This window comes from Cyprinus carpio, chromosome B18 (genome assembly GCF_018340385.1).
Source record: "Cyprinus carpio isolate SPL01 chromosome B18, ASM1834038v1, whole genome shotgun sequence".
NCBI classification, from domain to species: Eukaryota; Metazoa; Chordata; class Actinopteri; order Cypriniformes; family Cyprinidae; genus Cyprinus; species Cyprinus carpio.
Genome location: NC_056614.1, coordinates 13,426,949 through 13,446,964, shown reverse-complemented (window position 1 = coordinate 13,446,964; position 20,016 = coordinate 13,426,949). Strand labels below are relative to the sequence as shown.

General features: G+C 37.2%; 1 protein-coding gene across 1 annotated transcript in view; it reads left to right on the top strand.

Moving 5' to 3' along the window:
* Positions 1 to 8,340: 8,340 nt before the first annotated feature.
* Positions 8,341 to 20,016, top strand: part of luzp2 (leucine zipper protein 2) — a 113,263-nt gene continuing 101,587 nt past the window's right edge. Inside the window, exon 1 of the mRNA XM_042743913.1 lies at positions 8,341 to 9,023. Coding sequence (XP_042599847.1) covers positions 8,962 to 9,023 — 62 coding nt within the window. The 5' untranslated portion in view covers positions 8,341 to 8,961. The remainder of the gene's footprint in view (positions 9,024 to 20,016) is intronic.

The window sequence follows — 20,016 nt, the reverse complement described above, 5'->3', positions numbered from 1 at the left end:
ACCTCTTTGTGGAAATAGGTTTTGAAATTCTACCATATTTGTGATACGTTTGTGCATTTTTGTGAGAAACACATTAGACATAGTTATTGTCATTTTTTCCCTGTATTCAATTTCTAGATTTATTTATTTGGATGTTTGCAAGAGCAGGAAATCCCTCAATCACAGAAGCACTTCTTTCTATATAGTCACAAGACTTACGGAAATATGTACAGGTAGATTTAAAAACTTAATCACTGCAACTGTATTCCACATTCCCATTTGTACATTCACTGACATACTATACACATCATTTTCATATATTTTGGCAACCAGAAATAGGGTTATAGGGTATCGGTTGGGTTTTTTACCATACTGGTGCCAAATCGATACTTTTAAAACGGTACTGGTGCCTAAACGGTGCCTGATTCAATAGCCTACTTAAAAAAAAAATAAAAAAAATAAACATGGATAACATATTAAAGAACATTTCAAATATTTAAAATAAATATACATTGGAATCACACCCTTCTCACGATGCTCTCATTCCCCTAGTTGTGCTTACCTTACGTTAAGGCTAATAAATGTTTTTCATGATCTGGGTCATTATTTAATACAAAACAATATTTAATACAAAACCATACGTAATGTTTCTACTGTAACTTATCCCTGTCAATCACTCTGATATTTTGTTAAAATGAGTGAATTGACTGAGTGCTGTCTGTCACTCTTTAATCAGTTCTGTGAATAACTGTATGGGATGCCACATGCATTGTAATAGGCCTATGTTTTGTATTAAATATTACATTTTCAAATGAAAATAGCAACAAGATTGTTTTATAAAGTATGCATTCATATGTGTTAAGGGCTAGATTTTCACTGGAGGAAACAGCTGTGGGGTGATGAATGGTGAACAAAGCGAAAACTTTACAGTAGATGCGAAACTGATCTCCCTTGTGACCTTTTGTAAACTCTATTTATGACTGTGTTGAAGAGCGCACTGAAAGACGGGGAGGTGATGAAGCCTGTCGCCGTTTTCATATGAAATTTAATGGGGACTGTCTCTGAGGCGATCACGGATTTGTGTACAGTTTATGGAGTTAATCTCTATAGCCCCGCTAAAAATGGCCTAGCGACACCCATGTTTTTTAAATGTTTATGGCACTTGTTTCGGTACCCAACCCTAACCAGAAAGCGAACACACAAAGATAAAGCATATGTCAATAAGAAAACAATTAATTAGTACTATTCCACACAGTTGATCCAAAATGTTTAATAATAAAACAGAGCAAATATTTCTGAATTGCTTTTTACGGAAAACATAGCGAGAGCGGGAGAGAAAGCTCAATATACAGTAGTGTACAAAATGGATTTAGTCATTAACATATTTGTTTTCCTCCATTTTTCAACACTAACACAGCAGGCAGCTCAAGAGAACATATTTTATTGTAGAACAGCATGAGATTGTGTGAATCATGATCCCCTTTGATTTGGCCTATATTCACAAAACTTTGTGCTTTACTTTGTACAGTTGCTTTGTTTCAGTTTAATGTAATCATAATTAACATTCAAAGCTTTGATAATATGCACCATATACAACATTACTTGCATTTTTTTCCCTGTAAAAATATGTAAACATCTTTAAAACAAGATACATTTAAGAATTGTGGAATTAAGTCATTTCTAGAAAATATATCTTTTTTTTTTAACATAATTGGCATTTTACCCTTGATTTAAGCATAATGGATGAGGATGGGTCAATAATAAGATTTATGTCTAAACAAAAAATTAATTTAATTCAATATTTATTTATGACAATTAGTGATACAGTTGTGTTTTCTCAAGTGAGTATTTAACCTTCTAATGCATGGTAACCACTACCGATGTGTAAATCTCTTAGAATAAATAATTTGCAATGATTAATTCCATATTATTAGACATGGAACAATTATGTTCTTGTTGTAGAATTATTTATAATATAATACAATTAAATAAATAATAATATTATTAATTATAACGTAAATGTATTATTATTATTATTATTATTATTATATAATAAATAATATTATACAAATAAAATAAAATAAAAATCAGTGTTAAATTAAACTTACACTGTTAAATTTTACACAAAAATGAGAAATGGTGCCTTGAAAAATGAGTGAAATAAGTTTAAGATGCAGTACTAAAATTATTAAAACTGAAGTAAATGAATTGAAGCTAATCAAAAATATCGAAAGAAATATACATGGCCCCCCCCCAGAACTAAAACTAAAATGACCAAAACCAAAAAAATATAAAAATAAAAGGTAATTCAAAATATTAATACATAATATAATAGTTTATATTATTTATTAACACAGATTATTATTATGTAATTTACAGTAATTTCAAAATTTACTGAAAAACAAAACAAAAATACCTTTTCATTCATAAAAAGGTTTAAAGATCTAAATGATTCAGAGCATCCTTCTTTTTCCTGCTCATTGTTAATCTTAAAGCACTCTTCATTTCTCTTAAATCTGACAGGAGACATGTTTTCCTTCACCTTGTCTACTGTGACACAGACTGCCGGAGGTGTGACAAAGACAAATAAGACCAGATTACTAAAAATACTTATTGCAGTCCCAAGGGCCTGGACCCCAGTCATCTGTGTCCACTCCCTGAGTGCCTATGCAACCCATGACGCTCTAATTAGACGCAAATCAAATAGGTGCGGAATTAGGAGCAGGGAGTAGAACTAAGGGACAATAGACTCTAAACTCCATTAGTGGTGTAATGGAAGCCATTCATCATTCTTTTATAACACGACCTCTACCGCCGACACATCTTTCCTCTATTTCCACTGTTCTGATCATAGAACTTGAATCAGTTAGCCTTCTATGGCTAAAAGCAATGGCTATCCCTAAATCTTTTATTCCCTTTGAAGACAAAAATAGTGCGAGAGAGACAGGTAAAAGAGGGATGGGTGCTATCAAAAGACCCTCTATTTTTCAGTTTTCTAATGAGCTTTGGTTGTTTTCATGATGCACTGGCCCTCATATTAATGCATTTAAAAAGTTGCCTTTTTGCAAGCATTTCACAACATTTCAGAAGAAACATGATAAAGTATTCATATTAAAGGGACAGTTCGCCTTAAAAAAGGAAATGTCCCATGACTTGCTTTCTTCTGCAGAACACAAAAGGAGAAGGTTTGAAAGCTCTTTTTCCATGCAATTACAATAAATGAGTGCTGAAGCTTTCAAACTTAAAAATTATGCAAAAACAGCATAAAAGCATCATTAAAGAGTTATGTGTTATATTCAATGTTCCAAGCCATTGGATAGCTTTGTTTATGCAAAGAACCAAAACTTATTCACGGAAAATCTTGACATCCGCCTTAACTCTCCTTTGAAGCAATTATAAGAGTTCAGTTTTAGAGTGTCCAGTTTAACGTCAAATTATTTTTTGAGTCAGATATTTTGAATGAATCAGTTAATCCAGTTCACACACATTGTCTGAATGATTAGTTTGTAAATCAGTTGTATTTGGTTCATTTAGCTCAATGGTCATATCAAGCTGTTAACCGCAAACAAAAGGGGATTATCAGTAAAAAATGATTAACATTTCAGTTTATTCCTTACATAAAGCTTGTGGAATATAGTACACAAGTCATATGGATTACTTTTATGATACTTCTATGGAGCTTTAGCGTCCTTTTGCGAATTTTGAATGCTTCAGTTCACATTCATTGTCATTTTTTTAATGCGATTGTGCAGTCTTTTACACAAAACAAAGAAGATGACATTGTGAAAAGAAGTCAAGTCAAGTCAAGTCTGCTTTATTGTCAATTCTTCCACATGTACAGTACATACATACAGAGAATTGAAATTGCGTTACTCTCAGACCCTAGGTGCATACAGATAACACTAACAGTAGAACATTAAATACAGATAATAAAATATAAAGTACAACTATACAAATATACAAATAGGTCATGTAAAAAGAAATATAAGTAAAGCAGCACAAGGCACATGGCAGATGTGCAAACCAGTGAAGTAAACAGTGCAGATATAATGATTGTAGGGCAAAAGAGCTTATTCAGTCTGATTAAAGTGTCAAAAATCTCAGAGAGCAGTTCTTTATTTAAACTGACAGAAGAGGTAGTTAAATGAGGTCAGTTAACTGCTGAATGAGGTAGTAAGCAGACCAATGCTGTACAAAGTGTCTGGTGAAGCTCCCAGTGTGTTAATGGGAGTTGGGAAGGGGGGGTAGGTGGGTCTTGGGGAGGTGGCTGAGGTTCAGAGTTCAGTGGTGCATGGGGAAAAGGGGGGGTGGGGGGTGGGGGGTGGCAAGGTCGGGAGGGAGTTCAGCTTCCTGACAGCCTGATGAATTAAGCTGTCCTTCAGTCTGCTGGTCCTGGCGAAGCTGAAGAAGCTGTGTGACGGGTGAGTGGGATCTTTAAACTGAAGAAGCTGTGTGACGGGTGAGTGGGATCACCTGCGATGCAGAGGGCTTAACGTGTGAGATGGGTTCCATAAATGTCCTGGAGGGAGGGAGGGGAGGGAGACACAAACAATCTTATCAGCTGCTCTCACTATGCGATGAAGAGTCTTCCAGCAGGATGCGTTACAGGCGCCATACCACACAGTGATGCATCTAGTCAGGATGCTCTCAATGGTACCTCTGTAGAAGGTGCACATGATGGGGGCCGGGGCTCTGGCTTTTCTCAGTTTGTGGAGGAAGTAGAGACGGTGCTGTGCTTTCTTGGCCAATGCTGCAGTGTTGTCAGTCCAGGAGAGGTCCTCTGTGATGTGCACACCCAAGAACTTGGTGCTGCTCACTCTCTCCACAATCGCACCGTTGATGGTCAGAGGAGCATGCTGAGTGTGCACTCTCCTGAAGTCAACAACAATCTCCTCCGTCTTCTCCACATTCAGAGAGAGATTGTTGTCACTGCACCACCCGGCCAGGCGGCTCACCTCGCTCCTGTAGTTTGTCTCATCTCTGTTGCTAATGAGACCCACCACAGTCGTGTCATCCGCAAACTTAATAAAGAGGTTGTAGTGGTGTGAAGGTGTGCAGTCGTGGGTCAGCAGAGTGAAGAGGAGAGGGCTCAGCACACATCCTTGGGGGGCCCCAGTGTTCAGTGTGATGGTGCTGGATGTGTTGCTGCCGACCCGTACTGCCTGAGGTCTTTCAGTCAGAAAGTCTAACAGCCAGTTGCACAGCGAAGTGTTGAGCCCCAGCTGGACCAGTTTGTTAATGAGCTGTTGAGGAATGATTGTGTTGAATACTGAACTGAAGTCTATGAACAGCATTCTGACGTATGAGTCTTTTTCTCTAGATGTGTAAATGCTGAGTGGAGGGTAGTGGCGATGGCATCATGGGTCGAGTGGTTGAACCGATATGCATACTAGAAGGGGTCCAGGGAGGGGGGGAGGGCAGACTTGATGTGGTGTATGACTAGCTGTTCAAAGCACTTCATGAGAATAAGGGTAAGTGCAACTGGATGGTAGTCATTGTAGCAGGATGGAGACGGCTTCTTCGGGACTGGAATGATGGTGGTAGCTTTGAAGCATTTGGGAACAACAGCCTGACTAAGTGAGACATCAGTGAGTTCCACTGCACAGTTTCTCAGTACACGCCGCCTGTGTACTTCTCAGATTTGTCAAAATGGCGCTTCACTGATTTGGAGAGACACAGAGGAGAGGAATTGTTGAATAAAGTTTTCTTCGTGTACAAAAAGTATTCTTGGTGTTTCATAATGTTACGGTTGAATCACTGATGGCAGATGGACTATTCTGACGATGCTTTTCATACTTTCCTGGACCTTGACACTATTTGGCAGTCTGTGGCACAGTCTCAAGCCTACCGGTTTTCATTCAAAATATCTTAAATTGTGTTCCGAAGACGAACAAAGCTTTTACGGGTTTGGAACGACGGGGGTAAGTGAAAAAAATTTCATTTTGTGATGGAATATCCCTTTAACAGAAAGTGTAGAACATGTACTTATAAAATGTGAGGCTTATGAAAGAGAACGTTTCCAACTAAGTCGAGCTTTAAGATGTTTGGAAATAAATGATCTGTCACTCCAGGCTTTTTAGGAGATGGACCTAAAAAATATATTGCAAATTAGTTATTTATTTAAAGGAAACAGGATTAATAGGATTTAGCATACCGTTTTTTCTTTTTTAGTAAGTAGCTCTTGTTTCTAAACTTCCTATTCATTGTGCGCTTCACACTTCTTTCCAGTAGGTAGCGGGAATGCACCTTTTAAGTTGGTTTGCCAACCACCATTAAATCCTAAAAGAAGAAGAAGAACAATACTTTGGGTTTAAAACAATTCAGGTTTGGTCAATGGTGTATTACAAGCAGGTAAGTTATATTTGTTATATTGTGTAACCTAATCTTAAATAAAAACTTTAAGTCAAACATATGTGTATTGTGGTTATTTATAATGAAAATTAATGAACAATGTAGTGGCTAATGTTACCCAACACATTGTATATCCATTACACACAATGAACAAAATACACTTCGTACCCTCACATATCTTAAATACATAATAAAAAAAACATTCGAACACTCACAGGCATTATTCAGGTCCATGTATACATGATATCAGCGCCGGCAAACAGACTGTGATAATGCTGTGTGCAGTGTATGTATGTGTGCTAGATATGGTGTACAGTACGTGCATATAGTCCATTCATGATCACAGAGCTGCTCTGTGAGAGTTGGATTCAAAGTTGGTCTCTTTGATGGTCACAAAATCCATTGGTCCATTGGATAACAATATTGCTGTGTCATGCTGGTCAGGATGCTAAAACAAACCACTGTATTCGTATGTGTGTTTTGGTGAAATCAAGCATAATTACAGTATTTTTAGAGAAAATATTTTACGTTTTTTTTTTTTTTTTTTTAATTAAAGGGTTAGTTCACCCCAAAATGAAAATTAACCTGTTATTTACTCACCCTCAAGCCATCCTAGGTGTATATGACTTTCTTCTTTCAGACGAATCAAGTTGGAGTTATATTAAAAATCGTCCTGGCACTTCTAAGTTCTATCATTGCGTGGGTAAGTGTTTCTGTTCAGCTGTCCAAAACATGTAAAATAAAGAGCATGCAACCATGATAAAATGTGCCTCACATGGCTCCAGGGGGTGAATAAAGGTCTCCTGTAGCGAATCCATGCGTTTTCATAATTAGTGACGAACGCGGAGAGTGAACAAATCAAAATGCTGGCAGCAATGAATTAGAAGTTCAAACCGAGGATTTTTAAAGAAAAATGTCGGAGGATTTTGATATAAGCCAAGAGGAAATTGGTTTTACTTTGCTAAAGTAAGAAAACTTTGCTCTTTTGCTCCTGTAAACAAATTTGTGAGACTAGCATATCTCAGAGGCAGGAGCAATGCATATGTCCTGCGTCATTTGCCGAAAGAGCTTCTGCATATGACAGTCAGCAGAAGTGAGAGGACAGTGTTTATTACGTTTGAAATATGGATATATTTCTTACAAAAATTCATGGATTCACTACAGGAGGCCTTTATTCATGCCCCGGAGCCATGTGAGGCATGTTTTATTATGGATGTGTGTGCTTTATTTAACGTGTTTTGGACTGTCAAACAGAAATACCTGCCCACTGCAATGATAACACTTGGAATAGGCAACTTTGAATATAACTCTGATTGTATTCGAATAAAAGAAGAAAGTCATATGCACCTAGGATGCCTCGAGGGTGAGTAAAACACATTTTAATAGGGCAACTTTTAATATAACTCTGATTGTATTTGTCTAAAAGAAGAAAGTCATATGCACCTAGGATGCCTCAAAACACATCAGGCTAATTTTCATTTTTGGGTGAACTAACCCTTTAAGGATTATAAAGTTGCAATGTAATGGAAGAAGCGGCATAATTTTCTTCTAAATTGCCACATACAAGTGAAACGGATTATCGACAGAAAAAAATGTATGGTTTGACTCTTCTATCCATCAGTTGTTAACTGGATTGGCAAACTGAAAAGCTTGTGGTAGGTTGTAAGAAAGGGGTGGGGTTTAAGTGGGTGAAATGATTTGAGTTAAAAATGTAGAAGAAAAGAGAAAATTTTAAGAAAAAAAAAAATTGTTAGCCTAATCTTTCCATTAACATGCATTCAGAAAATAGATCTTAGAGAATTTACACCTCAATCAACAGTTAATTTCATTGATTGTTTAATTGTTGATGTTAAATTTTCATTGCACCTTTGATGTTGTGCAACCTGAACACTGGTTTGAGAAGCCGGATGGAGACATCAGATGTGGCGGAAGGGTAAAGCGAAGCGACTGCACAACTATTAAATTTATCATGATCGGTTTACCCTCTTAATCTCACAATATGAGACGGTGAGCAGGGAAATGTCTCATCAATTACTTTGACGGACAACAGAGAACAAAATGTCAAACTAATGAACCCTGCCATCAAAGTGTAATCTCCACGAAAATTGATTAATTTAGTCTTTGTGGAGTAACCCTGCACGCCTCGAGCCCAGATAATCGCCCTGCCCCGTCCCAAGGCTGCTGGTAATAACGCAGACGGATGGATATCATGTGGGACACACCAGCAGGTATTCATCTCGCCGTGGAACGCAGAAGAGAAAGACAGGGAGCCACTGGCTGTATTGATGCTGACATCACCTCACCACCTCAAATCATTCTACAGTCTTCCTCTCCGGATCCTGGATCCCCCCGCCCCTGCACCCTGGTTCCTGGCCATTAATAAATCCGTCCGTCTCCCCGTCCCTGCTATTTGAAGCTGAGGAGCCCCGCACTTTCACATACACAGACCGCTCGCAGCGTTGCATCTGTCTGCCGCGGCGTGTGCAACACTAAAAAAGAGAGAGAGAGAGAAAGAGAGAACGGGTGAGCGAACCAGCGAGGAGAGGGAGAGAGAACGGGAGAAGGGAAAAGCGAGCTATCGAAAGAAAAAGGGGGAAAGAGACGCCGAGTGCATGAGAGCAAGACAAAGCAATGAAATTCATCGGAGCCGTTTACCTCCTGTTCCTCCTCCCAGCTTTAAGCTTCAACAGCAGGTAAGAGCAGATTTACATCTCTGGCTTTATCAACCCTATGTCTGTCTGTAGGGGACACAATAGCTGATTATATTCATCTGTGATGTGGGCTACTGTTAAAGCCTCTGTCTGTGCTTAAAAATATCTGAAGAGAGGAGAGAGTGATTGAGACGGCACCGAGAGCGAGGTGAAAGATGCTTAACAGCTCAACTTTTTCCAGCTTCTGCTCTGGGCTTGGCTAGCCTGCAGACAAAACAGAGACGTTTGCTTTTTGTGAAATGTGAAATGTGACGGGTTTGTGGCTTATATGGGAAGGAGCAAGTTTTGTGGCAGTCAGAGCTTTGGGATGCCTGTGCAATTGCAGAACGTGATTGTGTGTGTGTGTGTGTGTGTGTGTGTGTGTGTGTGTGTGTGTGTGTATTATGCAGCGATGGGAGGAATCTGAGATGAGGAATAAAGCGAGAAGAACGGCTAAGCCAGGAGGAGTCTTGCAGAGTCAGGGAGTTTTCAAGGATTGATCATTAATTTAACTACTGATAAAGCCATGCTTCTTCCTCTCTGAACCCAGAGCACGGAAAAGGTCAGTGAGCACTCAGCCAAGATTTCACCATTGACTTTATCATCTATGGGGTATTCTTTATGCTCTTTTGGGGTAAATTAAAAAGCTTGTTAATAGCAAATTTGTTCTGCAAATACTTCTGCCGTTTAGACTTGTCCAGGGAGTGGCCCCAGAACACACATGCTTGTAATACAGACACTGATACAGTTATTGTTAACATGCGCACAAACACACACACACACACATTTGTGTGCCACTAGTATTGCAAATCCATCAGTGAAAAAAAAAAAAAAATAAAATAAATAAATAAATAAATAAATGACAGCTATGGTTGCCAGATACTCAGCAGTATGGTATGGCCTTTTTGAGCCTGTATATTTTACAGTTTGTAACCTTATTTTTTGTTTACTGATATAATTTTAATACTGCATACCAAGCTACTTCAAGAATCTGCTTAGTACTTAAAAAAATTACACTTTTTACTGATAAATACATTTTGCATTATTTTACAGCAAAAATCCAAGTATTTTATGGCTTATGAGTAATAATTAAATAGTATAAACATTTAAATATTTTTGATAAACTACTTATAAAATTATATGAGTAAATATGAGTAATTTTATGGTTGAAAAGCATCTTACAATGTAATGTGGTCATCTTATAACATGAAGAGAATTTAATCTCACTAATGCAAGACATTTATCAAGGCCAGTCTCTGTGAGTCACATTTCCAGATTCTCATTAGACCAGTGTCAAACACACATTTGAACTACCTTTTCAAATAATACAATGAATTTTTTAATACAAACCTAGATGCTACTGCACTGAAACTGCCACTGGGTGATGATGCCTGTAATGTTTTACTGTACAGAGAAATCGTACAAAGACCATTTTAATGCATGTTCCTTTTACATCTCCAGACTTGAATTGATTTTAATGTTTACATTTTATCAGTTCATGCTTTTCCTGGATATCAAACCCATGACAATACTTCTATTTTTATCGATTCTACAGATCATTTGCTTCTAGCTCTTATTGACAAGAAAAAAAAAAAAACTTTTTAAAATGTAAACTTTTTGAAAAGTTATTATTCTATTTGTCTGTTATTACTAAAGTCACCAGAGATGAAGGTCATTCTCCCAACCATTGAGAACATTGTGCAGTGGAGCATAAAAACCACAACCAACAGAGACTCAAGTGGTGCAAAAAACAGCACTTGCCCTATTTTCTCTTGATTTCCTCCAGACTGAGCATCACTACAGCTCTGTGTTAGTCGTCACAAAAGTCATACCTTTTGTTGTCTTTGGTGATGCTCTTCTACTATTCTTTGTTACAATTTTTGTGTTTATATCATTTGAACAATATATTTTATTCTGTTGCGAAGCACAATATTAGCACAATATTTATAGTAAGTGGTATATGAAGATGAGGCCGCCACTCTTGCCAGTTTTACCTTTACAAAGATCACACACTTTGAGAGAAATGGTCTATAAAATCACAATGTGTATCAAGAATGGGAAGAGTTTTCTATAGTGCATAAAACATGCAATAGCATCTTAACAGTTAATCAGGAACAGCTGCATGAAGCTCATAATATAAAAATCATACTTTCTCCTTTCTTATGAGTATAGAAATTTTGTTTTTAAATTTTAAGAGTGCAGCACTACTTTTTGATGTTTCCTACAATTTTTAAATTACTTCCTTCAGATTCGTAGGTTAAAAACATGGTCATAAAATATGATTGCGTGGCTCTCATTTAGATATCCAGAATCCCAGCTCAGCAGTAAACCGCTTTCATGCCAAGAGCAAAACGCTTTCTTACAATCTACATCAACATTTCATCAATTCTGCTTACTGGTCTACAAAGCTCAATAGACAAGTGTATTGAACTACACATGTATAAATCAGCAAGATGTGCTATTCAGCATTTTATACAGAGAGATGATTACATTATGCTGCATAAGCATTTGATGTTTGGGGAAACCTACTCCAAACAGAAATGTACTGAATGATTTCATCAGAGCCTGTAAGTAGTGCAAAAATGGCTGGATGAGGTGAGATGTGGCTTATTTGGAGTAACTGAATTCTTCCACATCCACATGTTCATGGCATGCCTGTGCACTTGGTGATGAATAGGTCAAGCTATGGCTGATGAATGAACTGGGAACTTCATTTGAATAGGCAACCATTTCCTTGCCACACACACGTAAAACATAGTAAATCTTGGACAGTAAAAGAAAATAACCATTCCTGTATACATTTTCACCCCTGTAGGTTTACATAAGCAGTGTGATGTGTGCGTGTTATGCTCTCTATACATCATTGCTCAGGAGTATTGTCAAAGTAATTTTTTGTTTCTTGTAAAGGAAGATTTTATATATTCTTAAACAGCTTTATTAATTAATTTCTTTAAGTTTAAAAAAGTTTAAAATTATAGTACTCTCTCTCTCTCTCTCATCTCCTCGTCCACCACCATATATATATACTCACTGGCCACTTTATTAGGTACACCTTGCTAGTACCGGGTTGGACCCCCTATATATATATACACTCACTGGCCACTTTATTAGGTACACCTTGCTAGTACCGGGCTGGACCACCTTTTGCCTTCAAAACTGCCTTAATTCTTTGCGGCATAGATTCAACAAGGTGTTGGAAACATTCCTGATTCTGACCCTACCATCTGAATGTCGCAGTAGAAATTGAGACTCATCAGACCAGGCAACGTTTCCTGATCTTAGCTGACAGGACCGACACCCGGTGTGGTCTACTGCTGCTGTAGCCCATCTGCTTCAGGGTTTTACATGTTGTGTGTTTAGAGATGGTATTCTGCATACCTTGGTTGTAACGAGTGGTTATTTGAATTACTGTTGCCTTTCTATCATCTCTAACCAGTCTGCCCATTCTCCTCTGACCTCTGACATCAACAAGGCACTTTCCTCCACACAATTGCTGCTCACTGGATATTTTCTCTTTTTCAGACCATTCTCTGTAAACCCTAGAGATGGTTGTGCGTGAAAATCCCAGTAGATCAGCAGTTTTTAAAATACTCAGACCAGCCCTTCTGGCACCAACAACCATTCCACGTTCAATGTCACTTAAATCCCCTTTCTTCCCCATTCTGATGCTCGGTTTGAACTTCAGCAAGTCATCTAGTCCACATCTAGATGCCTAAATGCACTTAGTTGCTGCTATATGATTGGCTGATAAGCAATATGTGTTACGAAGCAATTGAACAGGTATACCTAGTAAAGTGGCCGGTGAGTGTGTGTGTGTGTATATATATATATATATATATATATATATATATATATATATATATGACCACAAAACCAGTCATATATATATGACCCTGGACCACAAAACCAGTCATAAGGGTGTTTTTTTTAAATTGAGATGTATACATAATCTGAAAGCTGAATAAGTAAGCTTTCCATTGATGGTTTTTATTAGGAAAGGACAATATTCAATATTTATATAAAAGTTTTATTTCATGTTGATTCCGTCTATATAAAGTATTAATTGCTTTATATAAAATATATAAAATGTTAAAAGAAAACTTGAAAAAAATAAATAAATGAATTACAAAAATGTACCACATTTGTCAACATTGATAAAAAAAAAAATGGTTCTTGTGCACAAAATCAGAATATTAGACTTATTTTTGAAGAATCATGTGATTCTGAAGACTGGAGTAATCGCTGCTGAAAATTTATATTTGCCATCACAGGAATACATTCAAATTTATTACAAATATATTTATATATTAAAGGGGTCATATGATGCTGCTAAAAAGAACATTATTTTGTGTATTTGGTGTAATGAAATGTGTTTACGCGGTTTAAGGTTAAAAAACACATTATTTTCCACATACATTATTGTTTCTCCTCTATGCCCCGCCTTCTGAAACGCGTCAATTTTCACAAGGCTCATCACTCTGAAAAGCGAGGTGTGCTGTGATTGGCCAGCTATCCAGCACATTGTGATTGGCCGAATGCCTCAAGCATGTGACGTAAATGTTACGCCTCTTAACATACTGTGATGCCTTGTCCGGCCGGAGCGACGAGACATAAACATAAAACCCATTATAAATGTGATATAAACATGATTTCTAGTTGTGTTTTCTTTCGGAAGGCAAAAACAAAGTAGTTTCACTTTCTCAACGAAACAGCTTCACACACCGTGGCTTGAGAACGGTGCGGCAGGCGGATTCTACGAAGGAGCGTACCTTATGCTTGCAGCAACCACATGTGACGACCCCGGGCTGGACTCCGCTTCATCCACGGTGAAAGCCCATTCGGCGATCCACAGTGCAGAGTTGATGTATTTCCTCAGTGACCAGCACAGATCAGCCCCAGGCATGACGAAGCGGATATTGTCCTCTTTTGGAATGAACAAAAAAATAAGTTTCGCTTTCACAGTGAAACACACAGCGTCTATACGACATGGTGGTGGCGGCAACAACAATACTACAACGAGAAAAAAAGGTACGCCTTCTTTCTTTGCATATACATCTGGGCGGTGTTATACAAGTCTTCCCACATACTGACGTAGAGATGTGGGGGCGCGTTAGAACGAGCCATTTCAGGGGGGCGTGGACGAGTCTCAACTTTTAAAATGAATATTTCTTTGGATTTGAGACTTTAGTCTTTGCAAAATGATCTGGGATCAAATCGAAACTTATTTTGACTCATCGCTCATTCTGTAACACATTTTCAAAACTCAACATATGACCCCTTTAATACATATGAGTAAATTTAAAGTCTGATAATATTTCACAATATTACTGCTTTAACTGTATTTTCAAATAAATGCAATCAAATAAATGCAGCCTTGGTGTGCTTAAGAAATTTTTTTGATAAAAATTCTATCTAATCTTAAATTAGTTCACCTAAAGTTTCAGGTTCCGAAACCCCAATAACTTAATTTTTTTATGGAAAAAAAAAAGGCCTTAAAAAAATGTCTTCTATTGTGTCCCACACATGAGTATTTGATGCCAGAACTGTAATTTTGTAATGAACTACCCCTTTTACACATTCAAAAGAACGCTTTGTTTGAGTGATTATTTCCAGAATGTGTTTCCATAAAAAAGTTTTCACATCTGCTCAAGTTGTTAAGTGTTAAACTAAGTTGTTAAACATCTCTTTATCACATCCTCTATATTGTGGCTCTTGGTTTTGGTTCCCCGGCTCAAGTGGCTTATAGTGCACTGTTACAACTGTCAGTGCTTTTCAGTTCCGCTCGCATGCCTGCAGCGTCTCCCTCAGGATCTCAGTCTTTCTCTCTGATGACTCAAACTTTGATGCAGGGAACCATGGCAGCCTCTTCTGCCAAAACTTTGCCTCCAGTGAAGTGAGTGAAATGTCAAAACAGAGCATTTGCAGAGGTATAAATGTAAGACGAAAGGTGGGGAACTCCCATTTTAAACCTAGATCAAGAATGGTGGATCGGTCATGTAATTGCTCATGTGCGTTTTCCCCCCTTGCAGAAGCCTGAGTCTTTTGTTTTTATCAGGCAAAGCCTCGGAGGCAGCGATGTCATGTCGGAAAATGACTGGGAAGACAAACTCATTGTGGTGTGGATCAATGACACAATGGCTGGTGGGAGGGGGTCATATGTCTCGCAGCCGTGCTCTATGGGCTTGATCATTACCCATAAATCTTGTGTTTTAATGGCTCGAACATTCACGCTGATATCCTTATGCTCTGGCTACTCGGATGCGATAAAATATTCCGTTCTTGCTTTGTGTGAATAATGACCTTGAATGATGCTTTATGGTTACCATGGCAACCATGATTGTTCCCTTGATACAAACCGATCAAGTCAGCTATTTTAATAACAGAAAATGACACGTTGTTTCTTTTAAACCAGTTGCATGCGATTGAAAAAAATACAAAAGACAGGTTTAGTAGTGCAAATGACATGTTGTTTCTTTGGCAAACTAAGATAATATAATTTCCAATTCAGGTTAACCCAGTTGCATGCGATTGAAAGTTTTTCAAAAGACAGTGGTTTGAGAAATGTTTCTTGTGCTCCTGTTTTTTCTTTCCCGTCTTGTGTTTTCCAGCAGCATCCTGGGGGTTAAACCTCTGAAAATGTTCTCAAAATATCCAGCCTGACGCAATAGCTTTAATCTGACAGCCTCTCCCTGTATGTTTCACTGATAGATTCTAAAGAATAAGGAACTGCTGTGGCTACATCTTAAGCTTGCATTGAGAGTGGAGAGGAGCATGTGCCAGGCTGGAGAATAGAACAGATTTGTTGGCAGATCCAGAGGTGCCCATGCGTAACCGCACCCAGAGTGCTTGGCATCATGAGTAGTAAATGGAAAAGGTCCAACATTATTCTGTGCTCACCTGCGTGATGCATGGCGGCCACCTTACAGACCTCTTTCTCTCCTTGGGTTGCATCTGTTATTTGTGCTGGATTTCTATTAGAACTCATCATTACGTTTTAGCTTTATTTATGATTTGAGATTCCTTTAATTCATATTTTACCCGGCTGAAGGAGCACGATTCATTGTATATTAAAGAAGTATTCTGAGTTCAGTACAAGTTAAGCTCGATCGACAGCATTTTGGCATGTTACAGTACTTGGCATAAAAATGAATTTCAACTTGTCTCTGCTTTTTTATTTTAAATAAATCTGTCTTACAGCTTACAGTGGAAGTGAGTAAGGCTTAAGTGTTAAGGCCTTTAAAATACTCCATATTCAAACAGTATAGCCACAAGACAGTATAGCCGCAAGATTTCTAAATAACCTACTATGTAAAGTTATACCCAGTTTCCAATTTTGCCGCCATGCCAATGTAACACTGTAGGAACCAAAACACTAAAGCAGATGTAAAAATGATAATACATTTTAACAGTAATCTATCTATCTGTCTGTCTGCCTGTCCGTCCGTCCGTCCGTCCGTCCGTCCGTCCGTCCGTCCGTCCGTCCGTCCGTCCATCCATCCATCCATCTATCTATCTATCTACAGTATCTATCATCTTTAAAGAAAGGAGACAACAAGAGAGATATTTATGGTAAAAAATAATCATTTGGTATCAAAATCATACTAAATGCAGTTGGTTGAACTTGAATTTAGAATATTCCTTTAATGTGCAGAGTAGAAAATTATATTTAAAAATGATTATTATTTTATCTTGACCTACATAGTATGCATTAATAAAGAATGGAGCGTTTTATCCCTTACTGTTTTCTGTGGCCAGATCAACCATATTCCTCATGCAAGTGTGATGTTTATGGGACTGTGGCTTTGATGAGATAAGCCAATCAGAAAGGAAGATTCTCCAGAGATGTTCTGAATGCACAGACAATGTCATAAGTGTGAGGATGTGCATGCAGATAGGGGTAGATTGTAGGTTAGTGGGGAGAGGATGTTGTCCTGTGCTCTTGCCTTGACAGAGAGAAAAAATTAAAATTTGCGAGGCATACTGTAATCAGAATGCCATGGCAACCAAGCAGGCTGTCAAACAGTCACAAAGTAAATTAACAATAAACAGAACCTTGATTTGCCACAACAAATATAAAACTAATTAATACACCTGGTGATCTACAAGTACGATTACCACTCAGACCGTTTTTGAAAAATGTCAACATCACAACTGCTTCCATACTCTGTTTGGGCCATTGGCATCAGAAGTGTTTTCTCCAAGGCAGTGCCTCCTCAAATTTGGATGAAAAAATATTTGGCAGTACATAAGCTGGGTCACAAATCAAGTATGCCAAACAAGCTAACAAACCACCTATTGGATATCACTATTTTTGGTCCATCTAATCAAAATGATCTCAAAATGACTTTTGAAAACAATGTGATTGTGACTATAAAGAGATACTCCACCCCAAAATGGAAACAGTGCATCCTTGTGTCGCGGCTGACACAGAAGAGCGTAAGATGCCTGCGTAAAATTTTTTAACTGCTAATCCTACCTGAATGCTTTAAAAAGTGACGTAAAGCGGAGATTCTCCACGTTTTGAAGATATCCTGTTTCTCTCATTTGGATATTCAGAGGCACCGTAGTGTGAGTACGTCCTCACATTTTGACAATATTTATTCATCAGAAGAAACCAATGCATTTCATTGTTCTGAGCCAAACAGAAACGATTGTTTACGCTTAGTCCCACCCCCGTGCCCAGATTGGTTCAGACTGTCTCATATTCAACCAATAAATATAGGTTTTGGTCTTTTGAACTACTATTTAACATATTTCTTTGAAAATATGAACGAACACAAAGTGAAAGTAAAGTCTGTCGTGCATGCATGAATACAAACACAAAATAACACATTTGCATGAGAAAACTCTCTGAAAAAGCACAGAAAAACACACGACAGAGTACTTTGACATAAAACAAATCAAAAACAAGGAAGAAACAGTTGTACATAGCTGATAAAGCACTGGAATTTATGTCTTCGGGTGATGTCCTGGTAAAATCGTTTCTGACGCAGATTACAGCCAGCGGCTCAATCATTTTTATTATGTATATTATGTATATTAAGTAAATAATTCTTATATAGTTCATCAGGGCTCCAGACTAACATTTGAGAGCAGTGACACCAGCGCCACTAAATTCTACAGATGGTGCTACCAGGAACAGATTTGGTAGCACTGGGGATGCTGTGCAGGAGTATTAAAATATAAATAATTTAATCATAAAATTACTATTGTTTTGCATTAATAAGTGCAGATAATAATAATATTACATTTTCATTTCTTGTTTATTTTTCTTTTGTTTGTTGTTTATAAAGATTTGACAGTAAAGCACTAAGCTTGAGTTAACAAGTGTAGCGTGGAATGTTATATGTAAACAGCATTTTATTTGGAATTGTAAAACACCCAGATACAACTTTCTAAAGAAAAATATCCAAACTTTAGGAGTTTCTGTTTGAGTAAACAGTAAAAAAACACCAATTGTTGCTTGCGTTTTTCTTAAAATTCTGTAGAGAAAACAAAAGGAAAATTTGAACTTTAAATTAGTTAGACTTAAACTTTAAGTTCTCCTTTTTATAATGATATATGGCACTTGATGCTGACTGCTAGAATAGGCCTGAAAAACAAAGAAAAGTGCAGGTGTGTCAGGCGCCCCAAGACGAAAAAAGCTTTTACGGATTTGGAAGGACATGGGGGTAAGTGATTAATGACAAAATGTAAATTTTGGGGTGGAGTATCCCTTTAAAGCTATATCTCCATGCCTGTGATCTTCACAACACCTGGTGTTTTCCAAGAACCTGATGAAAAGAAGGCTGGTGAACAGTTAGTATAATATATTAAAGATACATTTTTGTAGCAATTTAAAAATGTCCTGAAATGCATGACACTTTGTGATTTGAATGTAAACATATAAACATATGGTCACACTTTACAATAGGGTCCCATTAGTTGATATTAGTTAATGCATTAACTAACCATGAGCAATATTTTTGTTACAGTATTTAATAATCTTTGTTAACGTTGTTTAATTAAAATACAGCTGTTTATTGTTAGTTCGTGTTAGCTCCATTGACTAATATGAACAGAAATAACTTTTGAATTGAATAATGTATTAGTAAACTTTGAAATTAATATGAACTACAGTATAATTAATAAATGCTTTAGAAGTATTCTTTATTGATAGTATGTTAGCTAATATAGTTAACTGTTAACAAGCATTGTCAAACATAGGCCTATTTCAGTATTGGATGCAGTGTTGATAGTCCTGAACATAATGTAAATGTGTTCCTTGTAAACATCTTACAGAACAAATTTACATTGGAACAAAGACAAAAAAGGACACAGAAACATTGTTTTATATAGTGATGGAGATGGTCACACATAATGTAACTTAAGGATTTTAAATTTGTGTCCTGCTAACTGGCTTCAGTTTTATGGCATTCATGTCAACTTGAAATTGAGAAAAAATAACAGACAGACAGAGCAGCTTTATGTATGTTTGTATATAATATTATACTCTTTTGATGCATAAATAGTATGTGGTCTCGATATGGGGTTTTATTCATCATAGCCTTTAGTTCATTTCCAATGTTTAAAAATAATTTAATGTTTTTTCTTTAAAGTTGTGGTTCATTCTTTCTGATAAATTCAAATGCTCAAGTAAGCTAGTGACATGTTTTATTTGCTAATATCATCTATATACTGTATATTGCACTATGAAGGTTTGTTGGATTTGAAGTAAGCTTTTTGCTTTGAGTGAAAGGGTCCCAGGTTAAAAATGTATGCAGTATATAACACATTTTTGCAATTAACAGAACAGCACAGTACAGTATGTCAGTGAATGTATATCAAGACAGGGAGCAAGGGCTTTGGAGCAGTGCTGGTCTGAGAGAACGTAAACACAAGCTCAGCGAATACACAGAAATATATTCAAACACACACTTACATCATGAAAACTCTGGCTTTTATAAAGAGATGTGGACAAAATCATTGATCAGCATACATTCAGGCATGCAAATTA